The following is a 17,419-nucleotide window of genomic DNA, read 5'->3' on the forward strand; positions in this document are numbered from 1 at the left end:
CCAGCAGCCTTTTTGCTGTGAGGTGACAGTGCTAACCACTGATCCACCATGACCCCTTATTTTATGTTTAATCCACCTAAATTTATAAAAATGAAGTTAATTGATTTGTGTTGGGACAACATGAAGAAATTGTGAATCCCAGCCCTTTTTGACAGTGTATCTTTGCATTCAATAGTAAATAATTCAAATCAACTGACTAACAATAACAACACAAAATCAAAACACTTTTGTAATTGTCATATTTATTGAAAACGGTGAAGAAAAAAAAAACTATACAAAAATTCATGTAGAAATTTTACATAGAAAAATTTCAAATGGCAAAAGTACAAAGCTAGAAAATGAGTCATGAGTTTAGTGTAAATCTGACAGTACAAATAAGGCCTTTCCGCATCAGCGAACAGTTTGGTTGAAAGTCACAAGGTGGCCACAGGAAACAGACCACACAACTGTTGTTAAACAGGAAGTCATGAGACAAGCGGCCACAGGAAACACATCTCTGCTCCACAACATGCCATGACCGACACTACAGAAGCCGACGCAAACACAGAAATGAGTGGTTGAAGGAGTTTACACACCGACCGGCCACAGTTGTTCAAAAGTGGTTTCTAAGGGAAGTGCTTGAAACCCATAACAGTGTTACGTATCTGTAAAAGTCCCAGACAGACCTGGATCTGACACGATGATTCAGTCTGTTCAAGTATGATCAAAGTTTGGCTCAGTTTAGTCCTTTTTGTAGACAAATAAATTACAGCAGAATGAAAGAAAAAAAAACAGGAAATGAATGGATTGTTCTTACAACCTTCAGGGGAATGTCAACAAATAAACGACAGAGAGATTTGGTCCATAGGAACACAACACTAATGAAGATCTCCATGCTTATTCAATCCACTTCAGTTCCGCCTATAACAAATGGACGCTCAATAAATTAGCTTGTGCTTCTCAAATATATTTGTTTGAGAACTCAATTCGCAAAGTACATTTTTATCATGGGGAGAGGGGTGCTCACTTATTTTTACACGATATATTTAATTAAGTTCCAGAAACAGACAGAAATCCACTGGACTTGAAAACAACTGCATTCCAGTGTCGGCCCCCCAAAAAATAAAGCTCATATAACGAAACCAAACTGAAACCGAAAAAGGAACTTAATGTTAAGTACTTTAAGGTCATTTCATCAAAATATAGAAACCACATAAGAAACCAAAAAACTCCCTGTTTATTCTATCCTCAAAATATGTACACTTGCAAATATTAACACTGCTCTCCAGCCATTTCCATTACTAGTGGTCTGGCTTTCTCCTTTGCCTCCATTGGAGGCGACCAGTCTTTAAATTAAGTGGCAAATCTGTGTCCCGAAGTTTAGATTCAGCTAGGGGGCGACAGTATGGGTTAACCCGCACACTATTCAATGATTGTCCCTAATGGCTTTAGTACAAAAAGGGTGTTCGCAAGGCACGATCCAACTGTGCTCCATTAAAAAGTACACACACGTTCCATTACTGCAGTAAATATCACCCGTTTACCATTAAAAGGGTTCGCTTTAGAAAATCAATTATGTCATCGTATATACTCACCCTCAAGCTTCGGAAGATCTTTTTAATGCAATCTGAGACACTTCTGTAACCGTAAATCTATTCATTTTCAAAGGAATTAGAAATGAATGATGTATTGAGGTATTCTACGGGGGATTTACATGATGACCTGATTGAATTTATGCTTTTATTTATATTATTAACGCATTGATTCTTGCATGTGAAGCAAGCTGTAAACATTGTTTGCAGTTCAGTGTTTATATGTGAATATATAAACCTAAATTAAATCTGTTCATCATTAAAAAAAACTCCAATTTCTTCAGAAAAATGCATTTTCAGTAAAAGTGAAGGGGCTGAAATCTCAGATTCAGTCTAAAATATTTTCATCCATGTGTTCTGAAAATGAACGTGTTTTGAATTTACGAATTGTATTAGTGTGTTTTTGTATTGTGTTTTAAATTTACGAATTGTAATTTTGTAAATGTGAATTGTGTTGTGGATGTATGAATTATATCTTGTAAATGTATTATATTTGAGACTGGCTTCATAAAAAAAGAGGTCAAAGATAGCGAAAACTTACTATAGATTTTATTTTTGACTTAAGGAAACTGAGCATATTAGTGTTTCCCATGAGCCTGTATTAAATGGTCGAATGGGTGGATATTAGTCAATGTTTTGACGTACACTGTAAACATATCTGTAAATACAATTTTGTGATTCACACATTTTCTGTTTATTTACGGTTGTGAATTGAATTATGAGATGTTGATCTCTGCTCTGACTTTTGATGTTGAAAATTCAACTCTGGAGTTTTAACAGAGTGAGTTTTACTGACATTTTAAGTAGTTAGAGACAAGATATTGTTTAAGAAATCATAAATAGATAAGTTAGTTTTTTTAATAACAGAAAATGTACTGGCTGCTTATTGCCAGGTTTTTGTACCGTAATTTACAACACAAGCCTAGACAATATATCCATTTGAATTGTGAAAAAATATCAATAAAAGACCATTTAAAAAAAATCAACATCAAAAGCTTTTGGAGGAAAGATCAAGATCCCATAATGCAATTGAAAAGCCTAAATGAGTAATAATGGGTAAAAAAACATGAATCACAAAATACTCAATTAACAGATTTTTTCCGAGTTTACATTGCAAAGCCTTTAATGTTTTCATTATTGAATTCATTAATGATACACTGCCAGTTTTTATTGTTGTTGTTCCTGAATTTTCAAATTACAAGAGGAAAGAGTATCATATATCCTACACTATGGTTAGAGTAAAATATTGATAATGATAATATTTCACGTGTTCAGCAAATGAACAAATTTACGAGTGTTGAATGAAAATTAGAGGTGCGTAAACGATGACAGAATTGAGATTTCAATATTGTGCGAGTGCTTGTCCTGCGCTGTTGATGACTGATAGTGCAGCGCAGTTATTGCTCCTGTAAGGCAGCGGAGAGGAAAACCCATTACCCATAAAGCACTTCTAGGCTCAGTGTGTTTGTTTGAGAGTGACCCGGTATCATGTAACTTCCAGCACTCCAGTTAAAAATGCAAAAATGAGTTCACTAATTCGCCACTTACTCCTAACTGACGTCTATCCCGGGACACACGCTTCAGTCACTATATGCTACATTTATGAAAAAAAACAAAAAAACAAACACAGATAAAGAAACAAACATGGCGTCTGATCCTGCAGAAAAATCCCAGAGTCTGTAAGTGTTGGAAAGGAGAGCGCCTGCACTCGTCCTGTCCTTTGTAACCCGTGTGTTCATCTGAGGCCGTGCTGGTAGAGGGCATTGATGGTGTCCGAGACCAGCGCCATGAGCCCGCGGTACAGGCCTCTCCAGTTCTGCCAGTGCGGGACGGCATTCTGAAACAAAAGAAGAGAGAGCGGAGTGAGATCATCGCCGTCTGTTTTATGCAATATCAAAAGAGTGAAAGGAAACAGGAGAGTCACAAAGAGCTTGTTTTTGTAGATCACATCCAAGAATGTGAAAGCCTGAAGCTGACAGACAGCCCTTCAGAGCTCATTAATCAGCTGACTGTGTGAACAACAAAGTAATTATCTCTATAGCACTTATACCAGACTAAATACTTTAGTACATTTTTAATATAGTTCAGTGCATTTATAATATATTAGCTTTAAAGCGATAGTATACCCAAAACTGAAAATGATGTCATCATTTGCTCACCCTGCACCTGTCACAAACTTGTTTGAGTTTCTTTCCTCTGATGAAACTGGTAACCATTGACTTGCATAGTCATTTGTTTTTTCTTCTATTACATTTCAATGGGTACTGGTTTCTAACATTCTTCGAAATATCTTCTTTTGCATTTATCAAATGAAAGCAACTCATAAATGTTTGGAACCACTTGAGAACGAGTAAACCGTGAGCAAATTTTACATTCTTAGAAATATCTACTTCTGTGTTTTTCAGATTAAGGAAACACGTAAATGTTTTTAACCACTCGAGAATGAGTACATTTTTACATTCTTCTAAATATCTTCTTTTGCGTTCTTCAGATGAAACTCATAATTGTTTGAAACTACTTGAAAATGAGTAAATCGTGAGTAAATTTTTAAATTCTATTAAATATCTTCTTTTGCCTCATCAGATGAAAGAAACTCATGAATGTTTGGAACCACCTGTGAACGAGTAAGCAGTGTGTCAATTTTTACATTCTTTGAAATATCTTTTTTTGCCTCATCAGATGAAAGAAACTCAAAAATGTTTACCTGACGCTGAGTAAATCGTGAGTAAATTTTGACATTCTTCAAATTATCTTCTTTGGCGTTGTTTAGATGAAAGAAACTCATAAATGTTGGGAATTACCTGAAAACTAGAAAATTTGAGTTTTCTGGGGTGAACTTTGCTTTTAAATGTAATATCAAATATAGTTCAAATTCAGAAGTACAAATTCAGAAGTACTCTACATATGATTGTGTGTGCTAGTCAGTACTTCAAAATAAGTGTACTTATTTAAAGCACAAGAAAACTAGAGGGACTTGATTTTAAATGTAAAGTACAATTTACAAACAAGATATTTTAAAGTGTCCTTAAATGTGTTCTTTTTGTGTTCAGACCAAAAGTTTATTGTTAAATCTATTTTAGATTTGAAGTGACAATTTAAAAAAGCTAATTTTATTAATAAGGATAAAATTAAAACACGGCAAAGACAATTGCTTGAGATTTTCCCCTGTGTGGAAACCTTTGCTTTATATAAATCACTTGTTCCACCTCTTCAATCCTACACAGCCGTGAGGTAAACTTTTTGGACCAACAGGAACACTCGCATCAAGAAAATAAAGCTTTGTGTTTGAGTAGGAGTGTGTGAAGGGTTATGTTAGCATAGTAGTGTGTGTGTGTGTGTGTGTGTGTGTCTCAGACAGACAGACAGCCAGTGTCTGCAAAGTGGAGTCAGGAGAGCAGCACATTACTGTCAACAGCTGCGATGAGTCATGCGCTAAAAATAACTCCTCGCAGGGGGGATCAAGTGAAGGAGACATGAAATAAGACAGTGACACTGAAAGAATGAGCCAATCACTGAGAAAAGTGCAGCAGGGCAAATATCAACACAATATTGAAGAGTGCAGGGTTACCACTGCTTTCAGCTGCTGCATTTGTAATGGACTTTTTTTTTACTTAATGTTTAGAGTAAGGTTTTTCTGCTGATGAACATGATTATTTAAAGCTTAAATATTTAAATAAATTATATTTATTAAATCAATTTTTAAAAAAGTCATGTAAAATTACTAAGATAAAAAAATGACTAAAGATTTAGGAGTTTTATTAAGAACAATTCAATTCAATAAACATTATGTCTATTCCACAAGGGTTAGAAGATTGTCTACAGACACAGGCTCACACATAACAACAAAACATAAATACACTTATACAATTATTTTAATAATAAAAGCAATGGCAGTGGGAATAAAAGTCTTCTTGTACTTAAGTCTTTTTATACCATGTACCAGATGGAAATAACTTTAAGGAACCATGTAAAAAATGGGAAGAGTCTTCAACAGAAGTGGAGCTTATTATTTTTGTCGCTGCTATAAATAAATTAGTAAGAGGTGTTTGTCTCTCACCAATTATTTTACTCTCTGTTTACTAACCTTAAAAGTTTATTTGTGCTTTTAACAGAGGCAGTTAAACCAGGCTACAATGTTAAAAGTAAGGACAGGTTACTTAACAATGTGGTATAAAATATTAATGCCCATTAATATACTTTATAATTTTTTTATAATAAAACATTTTATATATATTAACTAGGCATGGGACGATAACCGTTTTCAAGGTTTACCGCTGTTTGGAATAGTCAAGGTTTTAAAACCACCAAAAATGTATGCTATACCGTACTTACGGTAAATGTATTTTTTATGTACGTGACTTTTACAGCTATTTAATTCAGCTTTTTGGGGGCAACAGTATCTCCAGCTGAAAAGGACTGTCCACATCAAAAGCTACCGGTTCAAAATATTTTAAATGTTTCTTAAAATAAAATATATTGTGTTCATTGAAAAGAAAAATGTTGTTTTTTTTTACCCAGACATTTATAAAGAACTCATTTTAGAGAAGTAAACACAATACCGTGATATTTTTATTCTGGTTATCCTGTCAGAATCTTATATTCTATGCCTAGATTATAACAAAAATATGTTTACATTTACTATGGAAACCTTGAATTTGAAGTACTTTATTACTTATTTTATGATCAACATGCTAAATGAAATTGGTATATTATGTAATATTAAAGTATAATGTATTAAATAATGTATTATAAAATGTTAGAATACAAAAAATAAAAATTACAAAACATTTTTGTATATATATATTATATTTATTACATTATTATTAGGCCCGTAGCCAGGGCGAGTTCGGGCAGTTCGACAGACCCACCCCCCACTGACAGAATTTGGTCCCTATTTGAACTCATTTGTCCCGTTTTTGACAGTATGCCATCATAAATTGTAAAAATAATTTTTAATTATTACAATTGACAAATTCTCACTGAGAAAATGAGCTGGCCAGTTTATTATTTACCTACAGGCTACAGTTTTTAATATATGTTTTACATGGTTTCCTATAAGTTTTAATTCCTAATGATAATATATTCCATGATAATAAATTTGTATTTAAAATAAGTATTTTTCATAAACATTATTATTCATTTAATTTTAAATTCTAATCTCATTACATTATTTATGAAAGTGCAATAGCTTTCAGTTTAAACGCATATTTCTAAATAAACAGTTTGTAATAAAATAGTATGGTAAGCATTTTGACAAAATTGTAGGAAATATTTTTGTTGGATCAAAAAATGTGGTTATGATCACAATGCGACAAGCTAATGCAGCAAAGATAAGTGCTTAAAATGACACTAAAGTATTTGAACCTCATAATTTATTAGAAATTGTGTAGAATAACTGCAAAAAGCTCCACTTTTGGAGAAAAATGGTTCACCCCTTCCCTACGAGCCTGATTATATATACATTTATTAAAAGATTTTTATTTGAATTGAACTGAATGAATGAATTGCTGTTGCTTTAAACGTTGATCTAGATCCTTAGAAACAGATGTAAGAGCTGACGATGGAAGACTGACCCAGAGCACGTGCTGAAAACTACAGTCTCCAGCGAGGAGGACGAGACTGCAGAGAGAAGTGAGTGAGTTCATAAGGGCAGGAGGAGGATCTGTGGTCCATCAGTCTCACATGCCCACGGTGAAAGAGAACTGCACTTGTGCACACACACACACACACACACACACACACACACACACACACACACACACACACACACACATACTGTGCTTTTGTTGCTCAGCCTGTATATAGGGAAGTCCCTGTCATGCCATTCTCCTGCCGGCCTCAGTAAACAAAGCCATCATCCAGTAAAAACACACTGCTATCAGAGTTCAGTGAGGCCACGCCACAGGTCGCAGGCTTTCTGCACGTGACACACACTGCCTTTTATTACATCGCGTGTGTCGACGCAGGTGTGTAAGTCTGAGCGGGAAACTGGGACGAATGTGCGAAAAACAATCGACTCTTACTGAAAATGAGCAGCGAGCGCACACACTTAAAGGGACAGTTCAATCAAAAATGAAAATGTTCTCACTGTTTACACACCTTCTAGCAAACCCACGGGAGAAAATGTTCTGCAGAATGTTGGAGATCGATAGCTACTGACTTTCATAGTAGGAAATATGTATAAATACTATAAGAGTCAATGGCCACTGGTTTTCAACATTCTTCGAAATGTCTTGTGTTCAACAGCAGACAGGTTTAGAACAAGTGAAGGAGGAGTAAATGATTTTTTGGCTGAACTATCACTTTAACTCTAGGTAAATATGAGGCAGAGCGGTGACGTCATGTGTGTTTGTCTGAGGAGCGGAGCGGGAGCTGGGGGGAGGGGAGATTAGCCTGTGTTTACTCCTGAGCGCCTCACAGAACAGATCCTCACGCTATACAACAGGGATCCAGAAAGAGAGAGAGAGAGAGGGAGGAGGGAAGGTTATTAAGTTCGTCCACAACTGGAAACTCGACTCCAGTCACAACACTCACTACAGGCTTGTGAATATCGTATTGATCCATTTACTAGAAGACCCACTGGAGGCTACATTTGAGCACGGCCCAGCACACTCGCTCATAATCACAAACACACACTGACCGCTTACTTTAGGATTCTGAATAATGCTTTGCCATAATTAAACTATCACAACTAGACAAAACTTAAGAATTTGTAGTATTTTAGGGGGGATTTTAACCATGATTAAAAAATATCTTGTTTAAAGAGTTAGGTATTTTGGCTGGTTTAAGCCTGTCATCATGGATAAATAGATATGACACTAGGGGCAGGTGTCCCTCGTAGTGTTGAAAATGCCAGTGCTCTTCTAAACAATGCTCAGCAGCGAGTGCTACTCCAATTGTTGGAGCTTGTAAAAATTGCTGAGAACGTTTTACAAACACACACTTAGTACCTTGCAACACTGCTAGTGCTTCAAAAACGTGGCGCTTCTATTAGCTATGTTTCCACATCAATTTTCAAAATGCGCATAAACAATTTGTGCTCATAACTGAGTAGGATAAACTTTTTATTCGATAAGAAAAGATGCGGGCAATGCAGTGGCGCAGTAGGTAGTGCTGTCGCCTCACAGCAAGAAGGTCGCTGGCTCGCGGGTTCGAGCCTTGGCTGAGGCAGTTGGCGTTTCTGTGTGAAGTTTGCATGTTCTCCCTGCGTTCGCGTGGGTTTACTCCGGGTCCAGATTTTCGCATACATTTAATTAGCATATTTGGATGGAAACATAGCTAGGGACAACAGTTAAAAAAGCCCTGCTCTGCTCAGATAAAAATCCTGCCACAATGGCAAGGCAATTCACATTGCTTAGCAACATAAAGAAAACAATGTAAAGATGACATGTGCAACTCACTAAACAACCAGTAGGTGGAGACTAATCCCTATTTTAATGAAAGGTTCACCAAATCGTTCAATCAAACAACTGATTCAAAATGGCTGACCCAACAAGCAAGAGACTTAGCATGTACTATTTTGAGGTACTCGTCCCTATACCCTAATCTTTTCAAACAGTTTACCACTGGAAGGATAGTTTTAAAGGGCTTAAGGCATAGTGATGAGCCCTTCCGAATGGAATGCACTTTTCAACAACAAACAATTGATCACAGGGGCTCAAAAGTTGTACGCAAACTCCTAAACTCCTAAGGGCCCTTAGAAGTGGCCCATTTAAAGCATTTTGATTTGGAACGACACTTTAATTTGGCAGCCATGATTATTTTCACTGCAATTTCTTTTTGTCATACAATGATAATCACAGCTTTAATTTATTGTAATTGGCAGTCCCTTACAACAACGCTGTGAATGTAACCAAGCATGACTCTTACCCTCTGAAGGAAGACAGCGTTCATCTCGTCCCCAATTGTCCTCAGTTGTACGGCCACCCTCTCCACAGCCTGCTCCTCCAGTGTGGGGTCCTCCTCAGCGGTCGAGCTGCTGCTGGACGTGGACTCCTCTGAGGAGCTCTGGTTGTCTGCTAGCAGATCTGGCAGAGGAAGAGGCCTGGACACTTCCTGTTCTGTTCCTATACAAAAACAAGAAGAGTAAAATCAATAGTGTATGCATGAAATATACATTTTTAAAGAACAGAGTTTATTTAATTATCATATATTTTACTTCATAAATCATTAGGATTTTGGGATTTACCAAACCTGGCATTTTACAACCTGAATAAACTTTATCTTGCGTAAAATAAGAAACTATTAACTAATAAAATAAGTTTATTACCTTCTTCATGATAAACACTCCTATTTCTTTGTGTTGAGGATGTTCATTTGTTAGCAGTACTATATAAACTATTATTAGAATTATTAGCCCCCCGGTTTATTTTTCCCCCCAATTTCTGTTTAACGAGGAGAAGATTTTTTTTGACACATTTCTAAACATAATAGTTTTAATAACTCATTTCTAATAACTGATTTATTTTATATTTGCAATGATGACAGTAAATAATATCGGATTAGATATTTTTCAGGACACTTGAAAAGATACAGCTTGAAGTGACATTTAAAGGCCTAAATTGGTTAATTAGGTAACTAGGCAGGTTATGGTAATTAGGTAAGTTATTGTATAACGATGGTTTGTTCTGAAGACTATCAGAAAAATATATATATATAGCTCAAAGGGGCTAATAGTTTTGACCTTAACATGTTTATTTAAAAATTAAAAACTGCTTTTATTACATTTGAAATAAAACAAATAAGACTTTCTCCAGAAGAAAAAATATTATGAGACATACTGTGAAAATGTCCTTGCTCTGTTAAACATCAGTTAGGAAATACAAAGGGGGGCTAATAATTCTGACTAACTGTATGCAGAGTTTAGATGCAAAAACGTCCAAGTGCTGTTGAAAATGAACCCTTTTCTCAGCCTCCTTTGTTTATGTTGAGTTATTTCATTATAAGACCATAAATATTAATTATCCTTTGCCTTGAAAGTGATATTTCTGAACCTACACACAGGAGCCTAATAAAATTATTTTTTAGAAGAAAATTTTAGACGGCACTTAGAGGTTTTTGCATCTCAGCTCTTCATATGTTAATAACTTGTTATATGTAAGTAATATAGTAATTTGTTTTCAGAAGATCTGTAAAATTTTTGAACCTTCTCAGGAAAGTGTTACAAACTAACAAACAAATATTTAATAAAATAATGAATTACAACGTTACATATTGAAAAAAATATTATAATAAGAAATAATAATATACAGTCTTTTAAAGAATTATTTAAATTATAATTACTACTTCATATCATCATCTTTTTTGACTTTATAGATTAAATTACAATCTATAGAAATCCCTTAGAAATGATAGATTAATAAAATTAATAAAATAACACCATTGAATCCAAACAGAAGTAAATCATTTTTTAATATATTTACAGATAAATGAATGAATAAGCATTATACTACTGACACATTCACTTATTCATTAAAAGTATTATTCAAATGCATAACCACCGGTGGCTTTTTAACAACACACTTTGTATTTGCAGAACTAATTGTGCGCAACTGATCCACTGCTGAGCCAGCATTTATTGTCATGCTATATGTCAGTACTGTTGCAAGTTCACTTAAGGTTACTACTTTAAGTAAAAACGCCCCAGGCACAATGTTAACAGTATTCTCATAACCAAAGCAAGATATATGAGACTGTTGGACGGGTTCAGTTGGGGTCACTATTATTTAAAGATCCATTTAACACACCGACATGCAAAGAAGCGGGTAGTCTAACCAAATACAGATTCAGCAGAGATTACAATGGCAGAGAGATTTCATATACAATGCTGAGCCAAATTTTTATTTGTTTAAGAAACTTTTGCAAGCATGATGAGCCACAATGGTTGTTTGGTTATGTCGTGCTAAGTTTTGTATTAAACTCATATTTTGTGTGTATGTGTGTGTGTTTTACAGTATGGTGGCTTCAATACTGTCAGATCAATTCTACAACTGCTCATTAACTTGTATTGATCAAATGCAGGCTTCAAGTCCTCGTTGTTTAGGTCACAGTAGGAAAACCGAAATATGTAAAGCACCTCTAAATGAGTACTGTAGTTGAAACATGACAAAAAGCAGTAAAAGCATGAACCCAGAAAGCATTTTTTGTTTTTAAAAGATGTCTAATAGACGTCTAAACACAGTCGTCTTGGCTAAAACAAGGCTAAATTTGGGCTGTCAGTAAAAATCTAATAGACGTCTAAGTATAGACTAAAACTAGACTAGTCATCAAACAAACTGAAATGAATGACTAGACATATAAAGTCTGTCTAATCTGTCGATTTGATGACTAGTTGACTAGATGACTAATTTTGGGCTATTCTTAGATGTCTATTAGATATTCACTGACAGCCCAAGTTAAGCCTTGTTTTAGCCAAACTGTCTACGTTTAGATGTCTATTAGACGTCTATTAAACACAACATTGTTTGCTGGGAAGTGTGGACTTCCTAACCTTCTGTTACACCTAGCAAGCAAATGACCCGATTTAGCATAAGTGAATAGCTAATTCACTTTAAAATCCAAGTGTCCATCCGTCATACGTGCTCCACACTTGAGAGTCAATTTCAAAATTCAGAATTTTTCAACACCCTTACTAATTTTTCCATAATTTTAATATTTCCACGAACAGACTCTGTCTGATTCAGTAAGCAGATGTAGCAGTTCTGTTATACCATTGCTGGATTTGTACCGCTGATTATTCCTTTACATTCAGTTATGTACACAGTGTTTGTTTGAGAAGAAAGAATCAACATCAGTTTAAAGGATTGACTTCGATTCTGATTCTGTGTTCTGCCCTAGTGGACTATCTGCATTATATGTACAGTTAAAGTCAGAATTATTAAGCCCCCCCCCCCTAATTTCTGTTCAACACATTTCTAAACATAATAGTTTTAATAACTCATTTCTAATAACTGATTTATTTTATCTTTGCCATGATGACAGTACATAATATGTGACTAGATATTTTTCAAGACATTTCTATACAGCTTAAAGTGACATTTAAAGGTAAAACTAGGTTGACTAGGCAGGTTAGGGTAATTAGGCAAGTTATTGTATAATGATGGTTTATTCTGTAGACTATCGAAAAACAATACAGCTTAAAGTGGGCTAATAATTTTGCCCTTAAAATGGTTCATAAAAATGTCCAAACTGCTTTTAATATGATAAAATAAAATAAATTAGACTTTCTCCAGAAGAAAAAATATTATCAGGCAGACTGTGAAAATTTCCTTGCTCTGTTCAAAATTCAGAAGGGGGCTAATGATTCTGACTTCAACTGTCTATAGACTAAACTCAGTCCTTTTAAATGCTGAACTCTGCATTTCGGCTTCATAAAGTATCATGAAAAATTTGACTATTTATTCTGAGATCCTCTTAAGCTTACATTTAGCTGTGACTATCTGTAAGTGAACACGCAAGGATTCATTTTCTTGCTTTTCTGCAAAGGTGTGCAGGAGATTAGTGGCGCAGCCTTGAGAATCTGCTGATCTGCGGCGCAGGTGAATGGAGAGAGCGGCACTGCCGGCTCTGGCTTGTTGCCAGGGTAACTGAGGGCCGGTGCAACAGCCTGAGCTGAAATCCAGCCATTGGCGGGCAAGAATGAGGGTGGGCTGGGATAGGGTAGGACAGGATAGGGTGGACAGCTGGAGGACAGGGAGGAACCAGCGACAGGCTATCAACTAGAGAGAAAACCTTTGAGGAGGAGTGTCAGCAGAAGTGTCACATAGGGTTAACCGATAGGTTAAAAACAGGAGGAATAGAGACATTGAAACGCAGTGTGATTCTGTCTGACAGGCCGACACTGTGGACCCGAGCAGTGCTTGACAGGAAGCCAACAGTAAAGAACATGTCTAAACATGCCTCAGTTAGAGCTCTCTGACACGGGGAGGACACTTCCTTGTGCATTTAATACAGGCAGAAACACTGTACTTTCATGCACCTGTCAGTTTTGAGATTTTGGCTGTTTGCAAAGTAACAATACGTCAAGAAAACATCCAAAATCTACAGTTTTGTACTTGGTTTGTTGCATGTTATCAATTTGTCACTGTAAATTACACAGTACATAATGTCTCAATATATTTTTCCGGCACTAACTCATAAATCTTCACTTCCACTTGTCAGAAATTAATGCAAATTAGTGCATGTTTAATTAAATACTGCTAAAACTCCAGTTGTAAACAAAACATTTTTTTTAATTAGATTTTTTTAGGTAAATGCAGCTTTATTCGCCAGCAATGTTTTGCACTAACACTTGGAGTCAAAGCCAGGGATTCTGTCTTCTGAATCTCATTTAAATAAATGATGCTAATTATGCACAGCATGCACATATTAATTCAGTGTGTTCAGCATGTTACCTGAATTGTCCCTGAGTAGACTGTCCTGCTGCTGGACGCTGTCCAAGCTGAAGGCATCATGTGAGGGGATGTGGGGCAGTGGTGCAGAGAGAGTGCTGGTTTGAGTGGCAATGGTTCGGCGTCGATGGCAGGGCTGGATGATGCTGCCATTTGGCCAGGCGTCCTGACGCAGCACCTCCATCCTGCAGCTGTTCGGCGTGCCAGAGTTATGTTCGTCCACTCTGCTTTCCATCTCTGGTCGGGCCATTCCACATACAGTCTTGAAAGGAGAAAAACAAACAAAATGTTACACAAAATCATCAGACCTGTTTGCATGCCAACTGTTTCGTCTAAAACTGCAGTTGGACTCAAAAGACAACATATGCTGTTGCAAAGAAGAGACCTGTTAAAAAGTTATACTCGTTAAAAAATACATTTTTATTCAGATGTAAGTGAAAAGAAACTTAATAATAACATAATAAAAAGATAATCATTATAATAAGATAATGATAATACAATTTATGTAAATGAACATAATAAAAATTGCATTATAACTACAGTATTTATTTATCTTTGTAAATGTTACTTAAAGAAAATAAGGTTGTTAGTTCTTGTTAACTCACAGTGCTTTAACTAATGCTCTCAAGTACTTTGGATTTTAATAATGCATTAGTAAATGTTGAACTGTGAATATTACATTCTAATCATTCTTTGTTCATGTTAGTAAACACATTAACCAGCATTAACGAAGGCGACCTTTTTGTAAAGAGTGACCAACAGTAATAACTAAAAAACTGTAATTAATTTAAGAAAATAAAACCACACAAATTTAATTATTTTTATTTTGTGAATGTGCATTCTTTTAGACTTATAAAAATAATTAATCATGAAATCATATTACTAATAATAAATAACAAAATACAATCTAAGAATATTCTCAAAACAAAACAAAATGCAAATAAATGTCCAATAATTTAGACTTAATAGAACAACAACAATAATGATATAATAACAATAACAATAATATTAATAATAATAATAGTTTTCCCAGTGATAGTTTGCGGCTGGAAGGGCATCCGCTGCATAATACATATGCTGGATATGTTGGCGGTTCATTCCGCTGTGGTGACCCCAGAATAATAAAGGGACAAAGCTGAATTTTTTTTTATAAATAATAATAATAAAAATATTAATAATAATTATTATTATAAATCAAAGCCTTCAGGATAATTAAATTTGAGTGATTTAATGATAAACATCGATAAATAAATAAATAACTAAATACTAATAATAAGTAGACTGAAGAAAAAAAAACAATATAAAACTTATTCAAAATAATTTTACAATTTAACAGATTTAATAGTACGCTAACTATAATAATAAGTAAATAAGTAATAAGTAAAATAAGAATAATAATGTAATACCACTAATAAAACATACATTAAAATTTTTATTTTAACTTATTTAAAGTTCTAAGACAGCAGGAAATAGAAATTAATTTAGACTTATTATAATAAACTATAACAGGAACAATAAACTCTACCTCTTCTTCCATTTAAGAAAAGCTAAATAAATCAAAACAATCCAGCAATGCAAGTATCCCTATCTGACCCATAGACTGTAAAAAAAAGGCCAGCAACCTATATTTTACACGTCCACAAGATGGCAGAAACTTCAGCCTCGTGCTCACGGGTGTGTTTGTAAACAAATCCGTGCACGCGATGTCACACACACACACACCGCTTCTCGCGCGCTTTAACACAACCTCACGTGCCATCGTGACTCTCTCTAACAAACATTACATTACAAAAGCTCCATTCCACTGGAATACATATCACACTTTCCTAATTACGACACCCACTGCGATTATATCGATTTTTCTCAATAGGCGACGGGGGCTGATGTTGTGAACGCGGAAAATTCTGAAGCGTCGGAGGAAAAGCGCGCAGCCGGTGACTGGAGTGATGCAAGATTGAAGATTTGACGATTTTGGAAACTGACAATCTTATCTTTTACATAATAGTTTGAACATTTGTTATATTATCTACAAATAGCCAATAGACATGTGCTAAGTGCTAAACAATAAAATCAAGCGGTTTTGTTGTAGCTGGTGAAAGAAGGTCCGAGCTGTTTACATCTTGGGTTGACCAGTTAACCAGCCCTCAAAATCAGCTTGACTGACCAGCTGGTGTCTGTTTTAGCAGCTTGAACCTGTGCAAACTAGTCCAGACCTGCTAAAATCAGCATTATATAAACAAAATAAAACATCAAATATATTTTCTACAGCATGCTGATGATTTCAACCGCTTAAATGGCGTTTAATCATGCAGCTTAATGCACTTATATAGTGTAAATCATATTTTTGATAACGAACGAGCCACTGTAGCCTACTCCCTCCCAAATAAGTAATCTTTCGCAGATGTCTGCTATGAACAAAGCGATGCATGTGCAACAAACACTAAAAACATATTTGCGTACCTTCAAAAGGTGATGTTAGTAAGTTGATGTTATCCCAGAATCGTGATGTCCTGACACCAGATGTGTGTCGTACTTCAGAAACACTTGAAATGTCCGTTCATGTTATTCCTTAAGCTGGAGGGGATATAAAGCGGTGTTAATTCATTAGATGAGTACTCAGTTAGCCTGCCGTGTGCATGTGAAGATGTGTTGATATGATGACAGCAAAGTCCTTTCACTGTTGCGCTCAAGTCCCTCGCTTTAAGCCACGCCCTCCCGCCAGTCTCATAACAAGCCCTGACATGCTCATCATCATCATGGCGAGGTGCCAGCGAGTGGACACACACACGCACGCAAGGCGGTTTATGTGATTTATGGGGACATCTCATAGGTTTCCTTGTTTGTTTATACTTTAAAAACTATATATTCTATGGTTTTACATCAAACTCTGCAGTTATACTTTCTGAAAAAAACAACAACTTCTGTATGATTTATAAGCCTTTTTGTAAAATGAGTATATCAGGACTATACTCATAATATACGTTTTTCTTTTAATACGTTGTCATACGCATGTTATTATGCACATTTGTGTCTTGATATGTCAGCGCGCGCGCGCACACGTTCACGCACAGCGAAGACAGCGCAGCCCTCACACACGCCCACTGTTGTTTGTTTATTCGCACTAGTCTTCATAGTAGTGTGTGTACTGAGTGTGCTCTACTACTCAGATCTTGTCGATGATTGTCAGTCTCTCTGGCTGAGTGCTGCTGTATCAGGTCTCATATTTGTTTTGCAGACAGCAGGCTATTGCTTACGGCATCGATACAAGACGGTGACATAACATCGTAAATATGAACAATAAATAATTCGTGTGACTTGGCGTTAATTATTGATTAAAAACAACACAGGATGTACTACACTCTCGGAAAAAGCAACAAGTTAGAGTTACTATTGCAGCTCACACCTAATACATAAAAAATGTATCATGCTGTCAATTTTCATATGCACTTTTAGCCCTCT

At 35.6% G+C, this 17,419-nt stretch overlaps 1 protein-coding gene across 2 annotated transcripts; it reads right to left on the reverse strand.

Annotated features, from left to right (window-relative positions):
* Positions 1-225: 225 nt before the first annotated feature.
* bbc3 (BCL2 binding component 3) lies at positions 226-16,622 on the reverse strand. Of its 2 annotated transcripts, NM_001045472.2 has the most exon segments (5): positions 226-2,046; positions 2,072-3,408; positions 9,441-9,637; positions 13,964-14,222; positions 16,421-16,589. In NM_001045472.2, coding segments are annotated over 3 exon segments (546 nt in total). In that variant the 5' UTR covers positions 14,211-14,222; positions 16,421-16,589; the 3' UTR covers positions 226-2,046; positions 2,072-3,306.
* Between the last annotated feature and the right edge of the window lie 797 nt (positions 16,623-17,419).

The sequence above is a fragment of the Danio rerio genome, chromosome 15, assembly GCF_049306965.1.
Source record: "Danio rerio strain Tuebingen ecotype United States chromosome 15, GRCz12tu, whole genome shotgun sequence".
Classification (NCBI taxonomy): Eukaryota; Metazoa; Chordata; class Actinopteri; order Cypriniformes; family Danionidae; genus Danio; species Danio rerio.